This window comes from Cavia porcellus, unplaced genomic scaffold, assembly GCF_034190915.1.
Source record: "Cavia porcellus strain 051 isolate PalLab524CR breed Dunkin Hartley unplaced genomic scaffold, mCavPor4.1 scaffold_13, whole genome shotgun sequence".
NCBI classification, from domain to species: domain Eukaryota; kingdom Metazoa; phylum Chordata; class Mammalia; order Rodentia; family Caviidae; genus Cavia; species Cavia porcellus.
Genome location: NW_026947496.1, coordinates 67,687,207 through 67,706,458, shown reverse-complemented (window position 1 = coordinate 67,706,458; position 19,252 = coordinate 67,687,207). Strand labels below are relative to the sequence as shown.

General features: G+C 40.6%; 1 protein-coding gene across 1 annotated transcript in view; it reads left to right on the top strand.

Moving 5' to 3' along the window:
* Positions 1–19,252, top strand: part of Itga9 (integrin subunit alpha 9) — a 410,762-nt gene that overhangs the window by 55,723 nt on the left and 335,787 nt on the right. Inside the window, exons 6-9 of the mRNA XM_063260331.1 lie at positions 6,498–6,627; positions 9,168–9,253; positions 11,625–11,693; positions 16,110–16,247. Of these exons, the coding sequence (XP_063116401.1) occupies positions 6,498–6,627; positions 9,168–9,253; positions 11,625–11,693; positions 16,110–16,247 (423 nt within the window). The remainder of the gene's footprint in view (positions 1–6,497; positions 6,628–9,167; positions 9,254–11,624; positions 11,694–16,109; positions 16,248–19,252) is intronic.

Here is a 19,252-nt window from a genome sequence, read left to right as displayed (position 1 = left end):
AGTACCTAAGAAAAACAAAGGAGCAAGAATTTATTTTGGGTCATGGTTTCAGAGGTTTCAGTTTGTGGTCAGCTGATTGCAAGGAAAAACCTTGATGATGGATAAGTGTATTGGACGCAAGTGGTTTACATGGTAGCCGGGAGTCAGAGAGACAGGGAAAGAGAAAAACGGAGAGACAGACAGAGACAAACAGACAGATACACACAGCAAGAGAGACAGACAAAGAAAGGGGCTGAGGGTGAAAATATACCTTGTAGTCCTGGGTCCCCAGTGATGTGCTTTCTCTAGTCAGGCCCCACCTCACAATAGCCTGTTTAGCTATGAACTCATCCATGGATTCACCCATTGATGAAGTTAGTGCCCCATGATATAATCACCTTCCCAAAGCCCAATTCTAAATACATGAGCCATTTGGGGGACATTTTGTATCTATAGTCTAAGACCAAGAGAGAGGATAAGAGTTTTGGAGAGGGAGATATCATTGTGGTCCACTAGTCTGCATGTCAGGAAAGACTGGGCTGTGTGGAAGAGGGCTTGATAGTAGGAGCAGGAAGGGTAGAGGGGTGGATGGGAAGGGTAGGAGGCTGTTCAGGGTTGGAGCGTCCAGAAGAATCAGAGGAATAGTTGGAATGCCAGGTTCGGTTATCCAGATAGAACCACAGTGTCTTGGCATGTTCTGGTTCTGTTTATCACAAAAAGAAGTGGGAGGTTAGTGTAGGCTGCCAGGAGGGGTGTAGGGAAGTGACAAGTGGGAGGACAGCCCCGCCTGCCATTGCCCAGTCCTCTGACCCCAGCCTGTTGTCTCTTGGTCCATCCGGGCTTTGGCCTCTGCTTTGGTTCCCAGGCTTTTGACCTCCTTAAACAAAGGTCTTTGAACTTGCTGCTCCCCTCATTTCTGGAACTTCAGCTACTTGTAACTGAGCAGGAAATGTGGCTAAGGCGGTCACAGATGAACTGTTCCCCTTCTCTGCCCCCTTGTTCACCTTGTCACTTAGGCTTGGCTTTCCTGGGAGCTGGTCTGTTCCCTCACAGGATGCTAGCTGCTTTATGAGCTGTTTTGCCTTCTGGATATGGCCATGTGGTCTAAAACATTCTGACCCACACTGCCTGCTGGACCTGCAAGTCAGTGACCCCGAGGTTATCAAAACTCTTGAGTTATGGAGACCACATGAGGGTCACTGAGGATAAGGGAGAATTTCCTAGGAACTTCATTTATTTTTGTAGAGTAGAATAACAGCGGTGACAGAGCCACAAGACAAGATAGGGGCAGCTCCACAAGTGGGGAGATCTGTATGGAAGTTTTCTTAGCATAAGCTTCTGTCAGAGTCATCCAGCTGTCCCTGCACTTCTTATTCAGAATGTGGGTTAGGGCGTGATGGCCGTTGTTTATAGATAAGCTTGCATTTATGTGTGTGTAGCATTGTTTTGGCCATTTCTTGGATGATGGGGAACTAAGCATTGATTGCATTTTCCTGGCAGTTATGATTAGCACCACGAAGTACACATGCATCATGCATAAAAAGAGCCAACTATAAGGGACTTCCAGGAAAATATTTTCTTCCCAACTAGCCCCGAGTATCACAGCCTAGCCCCTGTTCATCCAGTTTGTACAGAACAAAAGGGGAGTGAGGGCACTAAAAAGAGGGGAAACAAGTCGAGAACTACTGTACTTGCTTCAAAAGTTTTTAAGGAAAGAGACTGTTTTGCTTCTTTTGTACTGGGAATTGAATCCAGGACCTTACACAGGCTGGCATTACCACTGCGCTGTACCTTCAACCCAACATTGTTTTATCCTCTATAGAATGTTTGTGAGGCAGTGAGTATGCCAGACATTCATTTCTCAACTTTTATCCTGTATTCACTTACATGAGAAGTTACATGAACTTACAGCAGTGTGTGGTGTCCTGACAAACTACTTCTCAGAACTTTAGTTTAGAAAAAGCTGCAGGGAGAGAAAGCACTCTGCTGTGAGTAAAACTGGCACTGAGAATATCACTTACGTTCTTCAGTGTTCTTGGTATATGCGCACTGATTACAAGTTCGTTTTCAAGCTCAGGGCTAGAAAGAAAGTCTGTCCTCTAATGAAATGATGGTTTGTCTCTTTCACACCCTTTGAGAGCTAGCATGGACCTATACTGCATATTGTGTGTAAGGAGAGTGACTCAGTAAGCGAATACATGCACATGCAGTCCAATTTGTTTTTCCAGTGATGAGTACAGAAAATGACCTATTTTTATTTTAAAAAACAAAAAAGAAAGTGGTACAGAATTTCAAAACAAAATAATAGTAAATTAACACTAGCTAATATATTGTATATTGTTATCTTCAAAGTTGTTATTCAGATTATAAGATTTAGGCATTCAAAAAGAACAGTTTCTGTTTTTATTGTTCAATTGATCATTTTTTTCAGTACACACACACACACACACACACACACACACACACGATTTCCAGGTATATGTGTATATATAATCTTTTCTCCTTTCCCTTACCCTAGTTGTTTTTTCCTTTTGAGTACTTTCTATCCCTTTCATTTTTATAATATCTATTGTACATTTCGGATCTTATTTACTAGTTCAGTTTTTTACACTAGAGAGACAATATGATATTTACATATGCTAGTCTGATTTATTTCACTATGAGTATGGTCTCAAGTTACGTCCGTTTACTTATAAAAGCCTGAAGTTTATCCTTTTTATAGCTGAGTAATAACTCCATAAAAATATCACATTTTTTTTAGCCATTCCATGGTTGATGGGCATTTGGGTTGTTTCCAAGATTTAACTATTATAAATTGTGCTTCTCCTAAACATGGGTGCACATATGTCACTGTGGCATGATGTTTTAATTCTTCTGGGAAGATACCCAGAAGGGGAATAGCTGGAGTTTTGTTTTGTTTTTTTTTTTTGACGAATTCCCACACTGACTTCCACAGTGATTGTACCAGTCTGCATTCCCATCAGCAGTGGAGAAAGGTTCCTTTTTAGGCGTAGCCCTGCCAGCATTTGTGATTGGTTGATTTCCTGATGATGGCCATTGTTTCTGAAGTGAGATAGAATCTCACTGTTGCTTTAATTTGCATTTCTCAAATAACCAGTCATGTTGAACATTTCTTCATGTCTTTATTTGCTATTTGTAGTTCTTCATCTGAGAAGTGCATGTTCATCTCACATGTCCATTTCTCAATTGGGTCTTTGAATTTGAGGGGCCTGATATTTTTTAATTCTTTATATATTCCAGATATAAATCTTTTGTCTGAGGGAAAGTTGCCTAAAATTTTTTCAGAAATTGATGTATTTTTATAAAACAGAGAGTTTCCTCTGAGAGTATCTGGCCTAGCAGTAGCAGCTCCCTTTGAGTTGTCTCAAAGGGTGATGGGACCTTGAATGAAGTATCTGTCAGTCATCACTTCTGGCTTATGCCTTTGTGAGTTGTCAAAAGTAGACCATAGGGGCTGGGGATTTAGCTCAGCGGCATAGGCGCCTGCCTTGCAAGCAGGCAGTCGTGAGTTTAATCCCTGGTACCGATAAAAATGAAAAAAGACAAAAAAAAAAAAAAAAAAAGTAGACCATCCTGGCTAAAATCTATCTGTGCTCCTTTTCTCTTACCTGTGCTCACACCCTGGTCCCCAGATTGGCTGCAGCTTACAAGTGATTTAACACATTGATTGCCCTCTTGTCCTCTGGCTCTGTCTTCCTTTCCCTTGTTTTCTCTAGATGTTTCTGGCTTTTGTGGACATTGAATCATAAGACTTATGGGGTGACTATGAAATGTCATCAGATAGTATCTCTGTGGTGGGATCCAGCCCCCAGAAACCTGTGAGAAACCTACTGCTTCTACCAGCCTGGGGCACTCTGATGCTAACGTATATACCAGTGTTGGTGGCTGGGAGAGTGAGTATACTGTAGCCACAAGAGGCATGTCCTATGAAGTATCCCTCATTTCTACAGCCTATGTGGCCTGCCCTTGTGAAGCTGTGTGTACAGCTGTGGGATTTTCTCTAGAAAGTGTGCTTAGTTTAACTCTTTTGAATAGACATATTTCTAAAATGTCTTGTCACCTGTCCCCAGAATGTTGTATAAATGAACTTTTATCTTTGTGCCTAGCATGAACTTTAGATAGAGAGAAAATAGTGGCTACTTGGTAAATGTTGTTAGGTAAAAAGTTTAATGATTTTGTTCGACAAATAATTTTTATTTGTTTTGGCAGTGTAGATATTTTAGAAAATGTATTTTTAAAAAGGAGAGGTTCTTTGTTTGGAAGGAAGGACCAAAGCCTTCACTCAGGGGCTTCTGGGGGATGTAAGGATTGCTTTCCTTCTCCTCATCCCGGCACAGAATCTGCATTTCAGTGCCTATAAAACATCATGTCACATGTCTGTGCTGTGTTTTATGATATGACTTCCTTGTCTGTGTTTAATCACTATTCTGGAAATTTTAAAAATGAAGGAAAATTAAGTATTATCTTTAATCTACATAATAAAATGCATCCTCTTTCTTTCTAAGTAATTTATTTCAATGTTAGGGATTGAACCCAGGGCCTGCACCAATTAGTTGTACCCCAGCCTAAAGATTTTTTTTTTGCAGATAGGTCTCTTAGGCTGGGCTCAAACACCTGGTTTCAAGAAATCTTCCTGCTTCAGGCTGCCAACTGACTGGGACCACAGGTGCCCACCACTGTGTAGGCCTGACACACACCCATTTGAGGTATAGAACTTACAGAACTTTGATATAAATGTATACAATTATTCTCACCTCAATTAAGATTAGAATATTTCAATCACCTGGGAGTTTCTCACGCTCCACGTGTGGGCCGTTCTTGCCCTGTTATACCAGGTAACCACTAATCTGAATTCTATCACCATCGTATTCATTTTGCCAATTCTGCAGCTTCACATGAATGGTATTAAAAGATACACTGTAGGGGCTGGGGATTTAGCTCAGCGGCATAAGCGTCTGCCTTGCAAGCAGGCAGTCGTGAGTTTGATCCCCGGTACCGATAAAAAGGAAAAAGACAAAAAAAAAAAAAACAAAACTAAAAGATATACTGTATTTTTTCCTGTCTACATTTAGCCTAGCTAAGATTTATCCACATGTTACCTGGACTTTGAAGACTGAGAAAAGGTTGATTGAGCAGAGGAAGTCTGAGGGCATTGCAGGGATGGCAATTACAAGAGCAGAGTTTGCTGAGAAAACCCCAACTGACTACAGTGCGCTCAGCGCGGAGTCAGAGAGAAATGGCAAGAGAAGAGCCCCGTATGGCTGGAGGGCTGACAGTGCTAAATTTGATGAGAACTCAATGCCCCAGGAAATCTATTCTAGAATTTTGAAAAATACAGAGAAAATAAGCTTGGAACATGGAAAGAAGGGATTCCTATAACCCAATCATTCATTGTGGGAGAGGAGAGGAACATAAATATTTTAGGACTTATCTTTTTGGTCTTTGTGTGTTTATATTCATGGTTTTTTAAATTTTAAAAAACATCAATAACATACACATTTTGTGGTATTTTTTTTAACTTGAAAGCTCTGTGTCTCTATCAATAATGTCATAGGTTTTCTGCCATATTTTTAATGCTGCGCAGAATTCTGTTGAATGCATGTACCATAATTTTGAATCCTCATTGTTAGATGCTCCCATCTTATTTTAAACTTTTTGTGCAGATGATTGTTTCTCTTGTGGTTAAAGTCATGTAGTGATTTCTGCTGATTTCCTTAGGTAACAGAACCATTTTGGGGCATTTAGGAGTAGGTGGTTTTGCAGTACAGACAAACTCTCTTCCCTGTTACAAATGCAGGGACGTTTTCCTGAATCTAAATGCTGAAAGCTGTGCCTTTTCCATTCTTGAGCCTGTACTGCCTCTGGTCTCTTTCTAGTTTATGTCCTTCCCCTGGTTGACCTCTTGGGTCTCTTGTTTTTATTCTTTTCAGTTTGCAGTGGGCTACAGTGGTCAGCAAACTAGGCTTTAAAATCATTCCAGAGAACAGAGAGCATCTGAGTGATTTCCTTGTGCTTTTAGCATGCAGTTTTTGCAAGCAGATTTTGGCCATTGCTTTATTTCTGATGTGCATCAGGTACCTGCAATTGGTGGGCTGTGGGGCTGGAACCCAGGTTAGCTAAAGTAATCCTATCTTTTTGTATTATTCTCTGGAATTCTGTATTTTAGGAAAATGTCAATTGTTTGCTGTTTTCAACTTCTTGGCATGAAGTTAAAATTATGTACAGCCCATCTTGGGTATGGTAGGGGTCTGGTGGGTCACTCATTCTATCCATTTGCTCAGTTATCTTCATGTCTTTAGTCTTGGTGAACCCAGCCCTGTGATAGATTTGATAGTGCTGGGGGATTTGGTAAAATATTTATAGGTAAAATGATGAAAAAAAAGTGATAGTGAAGTATGTTGAATTTAATTCTGAGTTTTTGTTGTGATTGTGGTTCTCACTGCATCCCCTAATGCCTGCTTTAGTTTCCTTTGTTACCTTTGGATTTCTTTCTGTAGGAGCTGGTGGTGATGGGTGCCCCAGGGTCATTTTATTGGGCTGGGACAGTCAAAGTGCTGAACCTCACAGACAACACCTATTTTAAACTCAACGATGAAACAATCATGAATAGGAGATACACCTACCTGGGTAAGTAGCTGGGGAGATGACAGGTAAGAAAGGGGAAATGGAAGCCATTACCATAGAGTCATGAGTTACTGCTTTATTGATGGGAATTGGCTAATTAGTTATTTTTCGCTAGAGCACCTTAGCATCTAGCCACACACAGAAGGTAGAGAAGAAAGCAAAGGAGGGAACGGAGTTAAACCTGCGTGATTTATTTAAAAAGCAAACAGTTTGAGCCTCTAGGGCAGCAATCATTTTATTTCCTCATTTCAGCAGTTACTCAGGTTCACATGGTCATATCCAAATGAGTGATGAAGGATCTTAGTTTCCCTGTGACATCCCTTTGGATGGGGGCCTCAGCTTCCTGGTGACAAATCAGAGTAATAAGGACCAGAAACGATCATGACAATCCTAATGCTAAACTTTAATTAAAAGCTCAGAAAAATTTTTCTTATTTCAGTAAACCTTTTTAGTATTCTAGAAAGAGATATATACAAGTTAATGTAGCAGACGTCAGGTAGCAGTCAAGAACAGAGATAGACTGTCTGCTTAGTATGTAAATGACTATTACAAGACTCAATTCATGCCCTAAATTCTATACTTTCGGACTGAAAGCTCAATTTAGGAAAGCCTAATAATGACAAAACAATGTCTTTTCACACTTACTGCTTATGACTCAAATCCAGGGAATCCTCTGGCCCCTTTTGGTATAGAGTTGCTGGCAATTTCCTTGTTAGGTAGCAGTAGGGAGTTTATGACTTGTCTTTTTCCTTCTTCCTCCAAGTGATTTTCCCAGTAACACAGTCCCAATAGTATTTTTACTGAGTCTTTGAGGTTTGTGTCCTTGTGTTCACCCAGATCCTCCATATTGTCATTTGTTAAGCATTTACTCTGTACCTGGCTCTGTGTATTATTTCTTTTAATTCCTGACACAATCTTGTAAGGTAGCTATTTTAATTAGCCACATTTTATTGGTAAAGAAACTTAGGTACAAAGAAGTTATATACTTGCCCAGGTCATATGTCCTATAGCAGCAAAGTTGGATGTAAAGCTCTAGTTTCTGATGAAGGGTTCAGTGCTGAGCTGCCTCTCTAGTGCATTCTACTGAGACAGCACCTGTCACTGGTACTGACACCCTGATGAACTAACACCTTGATGGGATTTTGTATCACATTCCCAGGACTTGCTGTGGTGCCTAGTATATACATAAAGACTCAGCATGTGTACATTGAATCAAAAATGCAGAAGATGGCTCAGTTTGATAGTGACAGGTCCTATGAAACTTGGGGCTTAGGGTTTCTCCCTGTGTGTAAGACAGAGGCCCTTAGCTGTCACGCATGATACTTGGAGGCAATATGAACCACCAGTCTGAAAGAAGTCAGCTACGTGAGGAATCAAAATGGATCATTTCATGGTGAAAATTAATGATATATGTCATCACAAAATTCAACTTATAATGCTAGCATAAAGGTTTGAGGGTGATGAAAAGGAATGGGCTTCTGCTGGTCAGAAGAGTGCTTCAGCCTGCCAGGAAAGTGATTGGAAAGCAGCAGTTATTTTGATTAAACTCAGATGACTTTCCCCTTAGTTTCTAGATCCTTTTGTATTCAAATTCTTGACTATCTGACTGGCTGTCCATCATGAGTCTTTTGTCAGCTTCTTTCACCTTCTCTAAGGAAGGATATGACATAATGGTCAGAAGCAGAGACTATAGAGTCACACAGATTGGATCTGAATCTTACTATGTGATCTTGGGAACATTGTTTGGCTATGTTTTGCCCATTTCCAGATCCTCAAAACAGAAGAATCAATCATAGCCTCTGCATAGAGTTGTTACATTGAAAGAAGTAATGACCTGCGAAGACATATATAAAATGTTTGTAGTTTTTTTGTAATTGCCTCAATTTAAAAACAAATACCCATGAACAAGAAAATAAAGATGTGTTGTATTTATACAACAGCATGTTACTCAGTGATAGAAATAGACTATTACACACCACAAGGCGAATCTAGTACTTAGTGATAGAAGTCAGAATGATGACTGCCTGTGGGTTAGATACTAACCATGAGAGAGGCCATGAGTGAACTTCCTGGGTTATGCTTCTGTGTTATAGTCACTTTTTGGCGGTGATGGAGAGTGCAGCTGAGGCCTTGTGCGTGCGAGGCAAGTGCGCTCTTGCGCCTTTGTGTTCACTTCATAGATCTGGGTGCTATGCACTTTATACCAACCCATTCAATTCTACACCTCACTTGTGTGGATAAAATAGATCATAAAAATAAGAAACAGTATTTAACATATACCTGTCCCAGAGAGGACATTGAGAAACTACTTTTTTTTCCCTTTTGTTCCTGTGTCCTATGAGTATGCCTTTTTGTGAGATGAGCCATTTAAGCATGAGAAGATTGACAGCTGCTGTTTGTTCCCTGCTAATTTAAGTTCCCAGAATAACTGCAGTGTGATGTCCAGAGAAGGGACATGCTTGAGAAACTTTTTCATTTGGTGTGCATTTTTCTTCCACAAGCACCTTTCTCAAGCCTGTCCTTGTTTCTACTCATCTGTTCAGGTTACGCAGTGACTGCTGGCCACTTCTCTCACCCATCCAGCACTGATGTGGTTGGAGGTGCCCCACAAGATGAAGGCATTGGAAAGGTGAGGAAAAAACCCTATGGTGTGACAGAAGGCAGACAGAAGTGGGGAGCATCTTCCCCTGTTATAGAGGTTTGCTAACTGACTTTCACCTGAACACTCTCATAGATTGCTGGCAGGTTAGTGATACTCTACAGTGAGGACCCATGACAGTTCCCTTCTAAGTCACTTTTGAGAGTTTATTGTAAAAGCTTAGTCAGAATGCGAATACTATTAACACTGTTAATTCTACGCATTCTCTTCTGAGACTTTTGCAGTTGATTTGGGATGTGTGTTGTTCTATGACTATTCTTTATGGGTCCTTACTATCCCAAACCCTTCTAAGATTTGGCTTTGGTTTCACAGAATCAGGTTAGTCTCAGGTATCTTTGTTTAAAAAAATTTATTGAAAATATTTTTTTGAGATAGGGTCTCTATATAGTTCAGGCTGGCTTTGAACACACAGTGATCCTCCTGCCTCAGCCTCCTGGGTGCTCGGATTACAGGTGTGTGTTCCAGATGTCTTTAGAAGGCCTTATTTTGTGCCAGGATTTTCATTTATTTCCCCAGTCTTTTAGAAGGGATAGTGAGTTCCCACAATTGGTGGAGCCCAAAATTGGTTTGAGAGTATGTGGGTCTGGCTTTCTCAAAGTATCTGCCCAGAGTGTAGGAAGGACCCCATGGATCATGGCTGATTTCCTTGGGGAGACATGACCTCTTGGAGCCTAAATTGTGAAGAACTATGCTTATTGATTATTTAGTTTCAGGGTGCAAGAACTCCGGTGGGGGAGATTCAGATGGCTCGGGACTCTGTTTTTAACAAGCTCCATTGGTTATCTGATGGGAAAGACTGAACAGTAGAATAGTGAACTACTCTGTGTCCTGGCCTGTGATAAGGGCTGGCCTGTGATAAACTCTGCCTTATTTTCCATGGCTTAGAAAAGTGGGATCTGCATTATAGAGTAGCCCAGATGGACTGAGGTTACCATTTATGGGAGCTTTTAGCCAAGATATCAAGAGGATCCAGGAGCTAAAGAATCCAGCTGACTGATATAACTGAAAAATATTTATGAGGGTCGTTTCTGTGGATCTTCATGGGTAGGAGCCCTTGCTCTTATTTCTGGAGCATTACTCTCCTCCATAATGCTGATGGCATGGAGAGAGGTCCTTTGAAAACAAAACCATATAAACCAAGGCTGTAATCAGATGAACTTCTGATAACTCCAAGAGAGGGTTAGGTTTTTCTGAATCACATAAATTCCTCTAAGTGGCAGAAGGAGAGCATTGTGCACCTTGCTGAATTGATGGCGTCTTCTGGGGAAGGACTGCATACCAACCAGCATCTTCATGGTGTCCCTAAAAATGCCCACTCTCAGTTCATAGCAGTGCAGATGCTTTGTATTAGTGACAGTGGCTTTCTTTTCTTGCCAATTACAGAAAAACTCAATTCGATTATATTTTTTCTCCTAAGATAATTGTGAATACTGCATTGTCCCTGATAGGTCTTAGGACAAGAATGATATTTATAACTGATAGAGGGAGTCCTGGATCCAGTTAACAAAAAAGAGCATGAATTCACTTCTTTCAGTTGCATGATCTGAGAGGAACTGGGGAAACTGGTCAGAGGTGACGGAGTTACTGACTGTTCCACATTCCCAGGGATTAGGGCCCACACAGACTTAATCTTTAAGGACCCCAAGATGGACCGCTGACATTCATTTCTGGTATAAGGGTACAGAATCCTTTATGGTATTATGGCTGTTCCTTGTCCTAGAGGAGGGTCCCCTAGTCTGTTTCTCACGAGATAGGCTTTCTGTAAAATGTAATTTGAAAAAAAACAGTGAAGTACACTTAGGAAGTTAAAGGTCAGTGGCATTCACCATTTAAATACCCATACCAAAGGCTCTGAAAATTTTGACAGGAAAGGAACTTACTTAATGTTTAACTTTGCATTTCCCAAGTTAGGCTGATATTCGCCCAAGCAGATTCCTTGACTATAATATGATGTAGAATCACTTTGAAAGACTTTCTTTTGTCTAAAATGCCCATGTCTACCCCTTTGCCTTATAGCCGTTAAAGTTCTAACTAATAAGATTGAAGAGACTATTTTAAGAAAGGAAACAGTGTTTCTAAGAGTTGAATTGCTAATAATTTGGAAGCTCCTAGATGGTACATGACTTATATAAATTCTATGTTTCAGAAATAGTGCAGGTAACTTTCACTTCAGGATGAAAGGATACTTTTCTGCAGAGTTAGTAATGTGAGAGTTATGCTTACTTCGTTAATATCAGCCAGCATAAGCAAGCTGCCCTCTGCCTGACTTTTAAATAGAGGATGCTGATAAATATCTGTAGTCATTGCTTCTATCCTAACTAGATTTTTTTTCATTCCCTAGGTTTATATTTTTAGAGCCGACAGAAGATCAGGCACATTAATTAAGATTTTTCAGGCATCAGGTAAAAAGGTGAGCTTCTTGGAATAAGTGATTTTTTTGTGTGGGAGATGAGATCATATGGGAGTCAGTTCCACTTAGAAAATTAGGGTAAAGGGCCTACTTGTGCCCTGTGTTTTCATGATGGTTCTGGCTGCATACTGGTGCCTTCTCCTTCTTAGCACTCTGTATAACCAGCAGATTTCATGAGATTCATGCTCATTTTAGAAAATGTTGCATAGCAAGATGGGTTTGTACATAGCCAAGTTTTAGTGTAGCATTTGAAAAGGTTGTCACAGTCCAGATACCATCATCCAAAGGCATACATGCTCTCTCCTGCTTTTTTGTGCCTCTCATCTTTGTCCCCTTCTGTCTGGCTGTCTTATGAACACATCTGTACTTCTAGAGACAGTAGGTGCAGTTGAGTGCAGGTAGCAGATCTGCTATGTGTAGGTGATTACTTTGAAAAGATGCAGGATCCTATCTTATCAGTGCACCACTGCCTTCTTTTCCTGTGTCCTCAGACCTCATGTTGTTGCCAGGGGACTGTTGTCATAAAGAGAATCTGAACCAAAAACCACTTAGTTCCTCTTATAAATAGCTCAGAAGGTGGCTCTGCCATTAGTCCTAGAGGAGATTTATCTGCCTATGTCATGTGTTCTCTCTCCCTTATCTCCTCTGTTTCCTGAAGGTTTGCATCATACTATACTGCGACCGAAAATCATGCGAGTTAGAGAGTTTTCTGATTAATAGGCAGGATTTTTCATGGGCCACTCGACCCTGTAACCTTTAGTGTGGCTTAGATCAACAGGATGGTGAGGTGGAGATTTGCTGCCCTAGAGGGCAGTGTAGGTTGAGGGGATGTGGCCTAATCTGGAGGCTGGTTTTGGTGGAGGCTTTGTAGCTCTGAGAAGAAGCAAAGGATGCCTGAAATCTTTTCAGGAAGGAGTCTCTGAAAGATAGGAGAACGCAAAAACAAAACAAAACAAAAAAAAGATTTTACTTATCATTTCTCTGAGACAAGCTTTCCTTGGCCACATTTTCCCTGCCCAACTTTTTTCCTACCTTGAGCTAAATCTGCTTCTGCCAGTCTGCAGTCATTTTAGGTTGTTAGGATGGTAAACCATATCCTGAGTTCCAACAATCTTACTTATAACTGGACCTTTTTTGTGGGTTTTTATGTTGCTTAGTCTGACTGTGAACACCTGGACTGAAGTGATCCTCCTGCATCAGCCTCTGGAGTAGCTGAGATTTCAGGCATGCACCACTGTAATTTTAGAAACCTTACTGTTATATGCACTTAGTGTGTAATTTCTATAACCTTTAGAATTTAAAAAAAATGTAGCACTAAATCTTACTTTGCATTTTTCCTCACAACAGTTCTGCTTCCCCTGAGAACTGTGCTAGCTTGTGTTATTTTAACATTTCTAAAACCCCAAAGCAACAACATTGGGACTGGGAGCAATTTTGCAGAAAAGACTTCAAGAACCTCTATAGGTTGAAAAGAAATAGCTACATGCCACTTGAGATACAAAGGATCCCAGTGAGCACAGAAAGCCTGAATACTCCTCTCCCAACAGGATCTTTCTCCAAAAAGCAATACATGAGTAAATGTGTGTACTGTGGAAACACATGGCTTCCACATTTCAGATCACTTGGGTTTGAAAGCATAAATTTAAGAGATTCTTCAGAGCAAATTGTGGGGCTTACCCCATCACCCTAGGCAGCTGGGGATATAGCTCAGCGGCACAGTGCCTACCTGGCAAGCCTGAGGTCGCAAGTTCAATTTCCGGTACCAAACCAAACAACCTGTCACCCTATTTTCTGAGTATCTTCCTGTGCCTTCTTCTTCCTCCTCCACTTTCTGCCCCCTCTGCCCAGGACTGGCCCCATTAATGCCTACTGTCTTGCTTAATAAGCAATATGATTGTGGCCTTTCTTTTTAAGACCCATGGATAATAACTTACCTGGCTACTTCTGAGCCTAATTTGGGTCAGGTTTTTAGGAGTGGATTTGAGTGGGTGATGTGAGGGGGATCAGGAAAACTTCCAAGAACTCCCTGTGCAAATGTCCTGAGGACTCTGTACTCAGATTCTAGGACAGACATGCTTACTTGTTGGTTTGAATGTTCTTATTGTGACAAAATATGTGAGGTTCTCTGAGGTGGAGACAGAGGTGCCCAGGTATTTTGCCCTCCAGCTCCATACCTCTGTGTCTTGCTTTTACTTCAGGATATCTCTTTTCAGAACCTTTGCCTTGTCCTGTAGTTATTCTACATCCTTCCTCACCCTCTGAGCCCTCTGGACTTTACTTTCTTCTCTGAGTACCTCCTTTGATTTTGAAATAGGCCATTACCTCTCCTTATCCATCTTATTCTGCTTTTCACCAGAAGAAATGAGATATTTTTGGCTCTATGATGTCTCCATTGTCAGGACGTGACCCTAGACTTTCAAAGGATGCCTTTAGCTAAAGCCGTTTGTCTGGAGCCACACACAAAGAGGAGAGTTCCAACTAGGCAATTGGCAGTTTACTTATGTTTTTGTTTGCCTAGTGTTTGGTCAGATTGCATCTTGGCTCTTCATGAGGAAGGAAAAACACTAATAAAAAACTGGTTCTGGTCTTTATTGATTGACATCTTACAAAAAGTACCCATAAATACCATTAATACGTGTGTGATTCAGACATTAAATCAGACACACTCCTCTGAACTTCTAGGCTGATGGGAAGTTATGGTCAAGGGACCCTCTAAAGCATGGCATTGCCACATTGAGGTTTTATTGAATTAGCTGAGTATGTGAAGTGTTTGTGTTTCAAAAGTTAGGAAACTCCATATGCAGGGATTTTTGATTTAACACCTTTGAAGATGCCAAGTTAAATAGCCCACTGGAATGAAACAAATAATTCCTATGGGGCTCTACCAGAGAGAGCAATGTTTGGCTTTGTCCTTTAGGGTCCTGCCTGTGTCTTACTAGATTCTATTCCTAAAGTTCCGATAGGCAGATTGGCAAGATCACTGAATTAGTGCCTGGAACTCAATTTCTGTCCTTCCCACCCTCTGTGATTCCAAACCTAGTTTCCAAACCTCTCTCATGACCCTGAGAATGGGCACTTGTCTTTGACATGTGACTAGTGAAGGGTTTTTGAGTGGCCACTGCAAAGTCCTCCAGTGCCAACGTTAGGTGCAGGAGGTAGATTGGAGTACTTAAAGTCCTCTCAAAGTGCCCTGGATCATCTGTAAACACACTCCAATAGCAAGAGAAATGCTTGTTCAGGTCATTGGAGCCAGAGCACTTCTATTTGAAAACATTTATTTTAAAAGCATGCAGTTTTTTTTGTTGTTAAGAGATCTCAGACTGGCAGCTTTTAGGGAGCATACAGCTTACAAAAGTTTTTGTTTCATCTGTGTAGTATTAATTTATCATTTTTATTCTGCATTAAGTAATCAGCATTTAAAAACAGGTGTTTCAAATAGAATTTTAGAGTTTTGGCTTCCTTGGAGAATTGGATGGTTGGTCCTTCTGGGTCAGCCTTCCTTGTGGTGCAGTTGCAGCTGGGTTGGATCTGCTGCTTTAGTTGGGGCTGTGGGCTATTGTCTGCTGCTGTCTCCATCATTCTGTCTTGTCACCTAGACACGGGGACCATCACTTGCCATCTATAAGAACTCTTGCATTGTTATTATTTTTCTTACACCTGTTTTTCTACCTTCCTGGATCCCATCGGTAATTGGGCTTAAGATTCCAGATTTAACATAGCTTAACATGGGTTAAGCTATTTATTTATTTATTTATTTATTTATTTATTTATTTTTTGTGGTGCCAGGGATCGAACTCACAACCTCACACTTGTCAGGCAGGCGCTTATGCTGCTGAACTAAATCCCCAGTCCAGGTTAAGCTATGTTTAAAGAGCCAATATAACTAGTTGTGTTCTCTCATCAGTCTTATGACTTGTACCTTTTTCTGTCACTTTACTTCATGCCTTTCTAGCTTGTCTGTAGCTACACTCAGGACTGGGGGATGATACCCTGTTTCCCCATGCAACATTTATTTTCATGTTTTCCTTGTGTTGTAAAATGTCAAACGTCCCTGTTTGCTTGGCCTTGTCAAATGTCGGATACATAGGCACTTTTTTCATGTTTTTAACCTGAAATTGTAACCTCAGCTTACATTTTAAAAAACAGTACCTTGTTTTCCAGGGATTAGAGTGTTTATCTTCTCCTGGAAAAGGGTGCTCTGAGCTGCTTAGCTTTGGTCTCAGGATAATCAGAAGGCCTGTGGATGCTGGGTACTTCAGTCTCCTTGGACATCCTGGAGGGTGGGGTAGCTTAGCTGTTATAGCCTTGGAGGGGCCAGGAGCAAGTTTTTCTGAAACTAGCAAACCAGCGCACTCTAGGGCTTTGGCGTGCAAGGGTGGACACTGAACACTTTGTTGCAACTCGGCTTGGTTGCAGATGGGCTCTTACTTCGGCTCCTCCTTATGCGCAGTTGACCTGAACAGGGATGGCCTTTCGGACCTGCTAGTGGGTGCCCCCATGTTTTCCGAGGTCAGAGATGAGGGGCAGGTCACCGTCTACATCAACAGAGGAAACGTGAGTATCCACCTTATTCACTGGCTCTGGCAATGAGGGTATGCGGGTATGGGGAGGGAGGGGTATGTGTCCAGCCAGTACTGACTAAGCACCCTTTTCTGAATGCCCAGGGGGCCACTTTATCCGGAGGAGTTGAAATGACTAAATTCTTGTTAGGGGGACACTTAATGGTCTTTTGGCAGGAAGTCATATACAATGTTAGAGCCACAAACATACAGGCGCCAGGAAGAAACCTTCCCAACAAGTTTTAAGCACTGACTGTGTACTCGGCATTGTTTTTTCTGCTTTCTATGAAAGTGTGCCTGAGATATATACATGATATCAAGGGTCTCCAGTTTAAGATGAGGAAACTGAGGCCCAGAGAGTGAAGTTACATGGCCTAGGTCACACAGCTGAGAAGTGGTAAGGTAAGGATTTGAATCTGGCATGCTTTTTCTGTATGAATCTGGCTTACAAGGTCAACATATATAGTAATGATTAAAATTTATTGTAGTAAAAGACATATTGCCATGAATCTCGTTTAAAACAACCTTCCTTGGCTCAAACACATTTATTCCATCATTTGTTGTACTTCCTGAAACACTTCTGAAAGTCCTCTTTTATATCTTTATCATGTGATAAAAAATATGTATTCTGCTGCCGAGTGCCATCTAATGGGAAGAGAGACTCAAAACTTGATGGTGCGACCTCATTCACTGTGTTCATGGATCTGGCACTGTGCTCTTCCAGTTAGAACAACCATGAAAGTTAAAGGTTTGAGTCTCTTTAGGATGTCATGGAGCCATGGCAGCACATCTAAAGATACTCACAAAGAAAGGGTTTCTAGAAGTGCTTCAAAAAGTGGCAAGAATAATGGGATAAATATGTTTGAAGCAAAGGAGTGTTTTGGGCCAGCGATTTAGCTTAGTGGCATAAGTGCCTGCCTTTCAAGTGCATGGTTGTGAGTTCAATTCCTGGTACCAAAAAAGAAGAGTATTTTGAGGAGGATTACTGGAAATAGGTCTTTTAGTGTAATACATTTTTAAAAATTTAAACATAAAATTTCAATCAGAAAATTATATTTCACTCAATACGATGGTCTCATATCCATCCCTTTTCTTGTAAATGACAGAATTTTATTTTTTATTGTGGCTGAATACCCCCACTGTGTATTGTGACACATTTTCTTTACCCATTTTACTGCTGATGGTTGTAGAGGCTGGTTTCATATCTTGACTGTTGTGAATTGTGCTACAATAAACATGGGTAGGTAGGTATCCCTCTTAGTATACTTAGATTGGTTAGGGTTTTGTTATGGTTGGTACATTGTGTCAACTTCAAAAGTTTAGAAGTTTAAGGGACTGAGCAGAGAGCCAGGGTTCTTACTTAGTAAATATACCCATCCTATGCAAGAGGAGGGCAAGGAGATTTTGTGAGTGCTAGCCCTACCCCAGAGGGCAGGCGGTGGCTTGTTTACAATATAAAGGAGGGAAAGAGACTTGCTTTTACCCCTTTGTGCACTGACTACTTTTGCTGGTGGCTGCCTTGAAGTGTTGTCCCAGTGCCATGCCACCCTGCCTTGGAGCCAGCTGATTATGGACTGAAATGTTCACAAACTGAGCTAAATAAATCTTTCTTTCCTTCATTTTGTGTTTGGGATATTTTGCCCCAGTAAGGAGAGAAAAGTAACCAAGATCAGCATTTATGCTAAGGATTATTTTTTTTGAAGAGGCTCATACTCATTTTTATAGTAGCTGTACTAATTTACATTTCTACCAGAACCACAGAAGATTCCTTTTTCAGCATTTATGGTTTTAAAAAGGTTTTTTTTTTTTGTATTCTTGATAATAACCATTCTAATTGAGATGAGATGGAAACTCTATAGTTGTGTGTGTGTGTGTGTGTGTGTGTGTTTGAGGCAGGCTTTAACCATGTAGTTTAGGATGACCTCAGATTTACTGTGTAGCGTAGGCTGGCCTTGAACTCATGGTGATCTTCCTGCCTCAGTTTCCCACGTGTTCGTATTATAGGCATGTATCACCACACCTGCCTCAGTATAGTTTTGATTTACATTTCTCCAATGGCTAAAGATGATGTACATTTTTTCATATATTTATTGGCTATTTGTGCTTCTTTTGAGAAATGTCTATAGTCCATGAATTGATCGACTCATTTTATTTTTTGGTGTTTTTTAGTTCTTTATGTATTTTAAATATTGATCTTCTGTCAGTAGAATAGCCGGAAAGATTTTCTTCCATTCTGTTGTTAGTCTTTCACTTTTTTGGTTGTTTCCCTTGTGGCCCCGAAACTTTTCAGTGTGGTGGAGTCCCATTTGTTGATTCTTGCTGTTACTTGCTGTGCTGTTGGAGTCTCTTTTAGGAAATCTTTGCCTGCTTATGGCTTCAAATGTTTCCTTCTGGTGGTTTCAAAAGTTTCAGATTTTATATGGAGGTCTTAGTTTATTTTGAATTTACGTTTTTTCTTTTTGGTACTGGGTGAGAGAAAAGGATTCAATTTTAGTTTTCTACATATAGATATCCAGTTTTCCTAGCACCATTTGTTAAAGAGGCTACCTTTTTCTCTAGTGTTTGTTTTTGACTCCTTTGGCCATAGACGGCCATAGTTACATGGGTTTGTTTCTGTGTTCTTTGTTGGCTTAAGATTGCTGTTGCTGGACCAGGGATTTAGCTCAGCGCTGTAAGCAGCAGACTGGCAAGCACTAAGTCATGAGTTCGATCCCTGGTACAAAAAATAAAAACAAAACAAAAGATTGCTGTTGCTGTTCTGGGTTTTTTGTTTCCATATGAATTTTGGGATGTTTTTTCTGGTTCTGTGAAGAATGTTATTGAACTTTTGATGGGAATTACATTGAATCTGTAGATCATTTTTGGTATTATGGCAATTTTAACAGTATCAATTCTGCCAATCCATGAACATGGCTGTTCTACCCGTCTTTTATCTAGTTATTTTGATTTCTTTCTCCAGTGTTCTGAAACTTTCATTGTAGTGGTCCATCACCTCCTTGG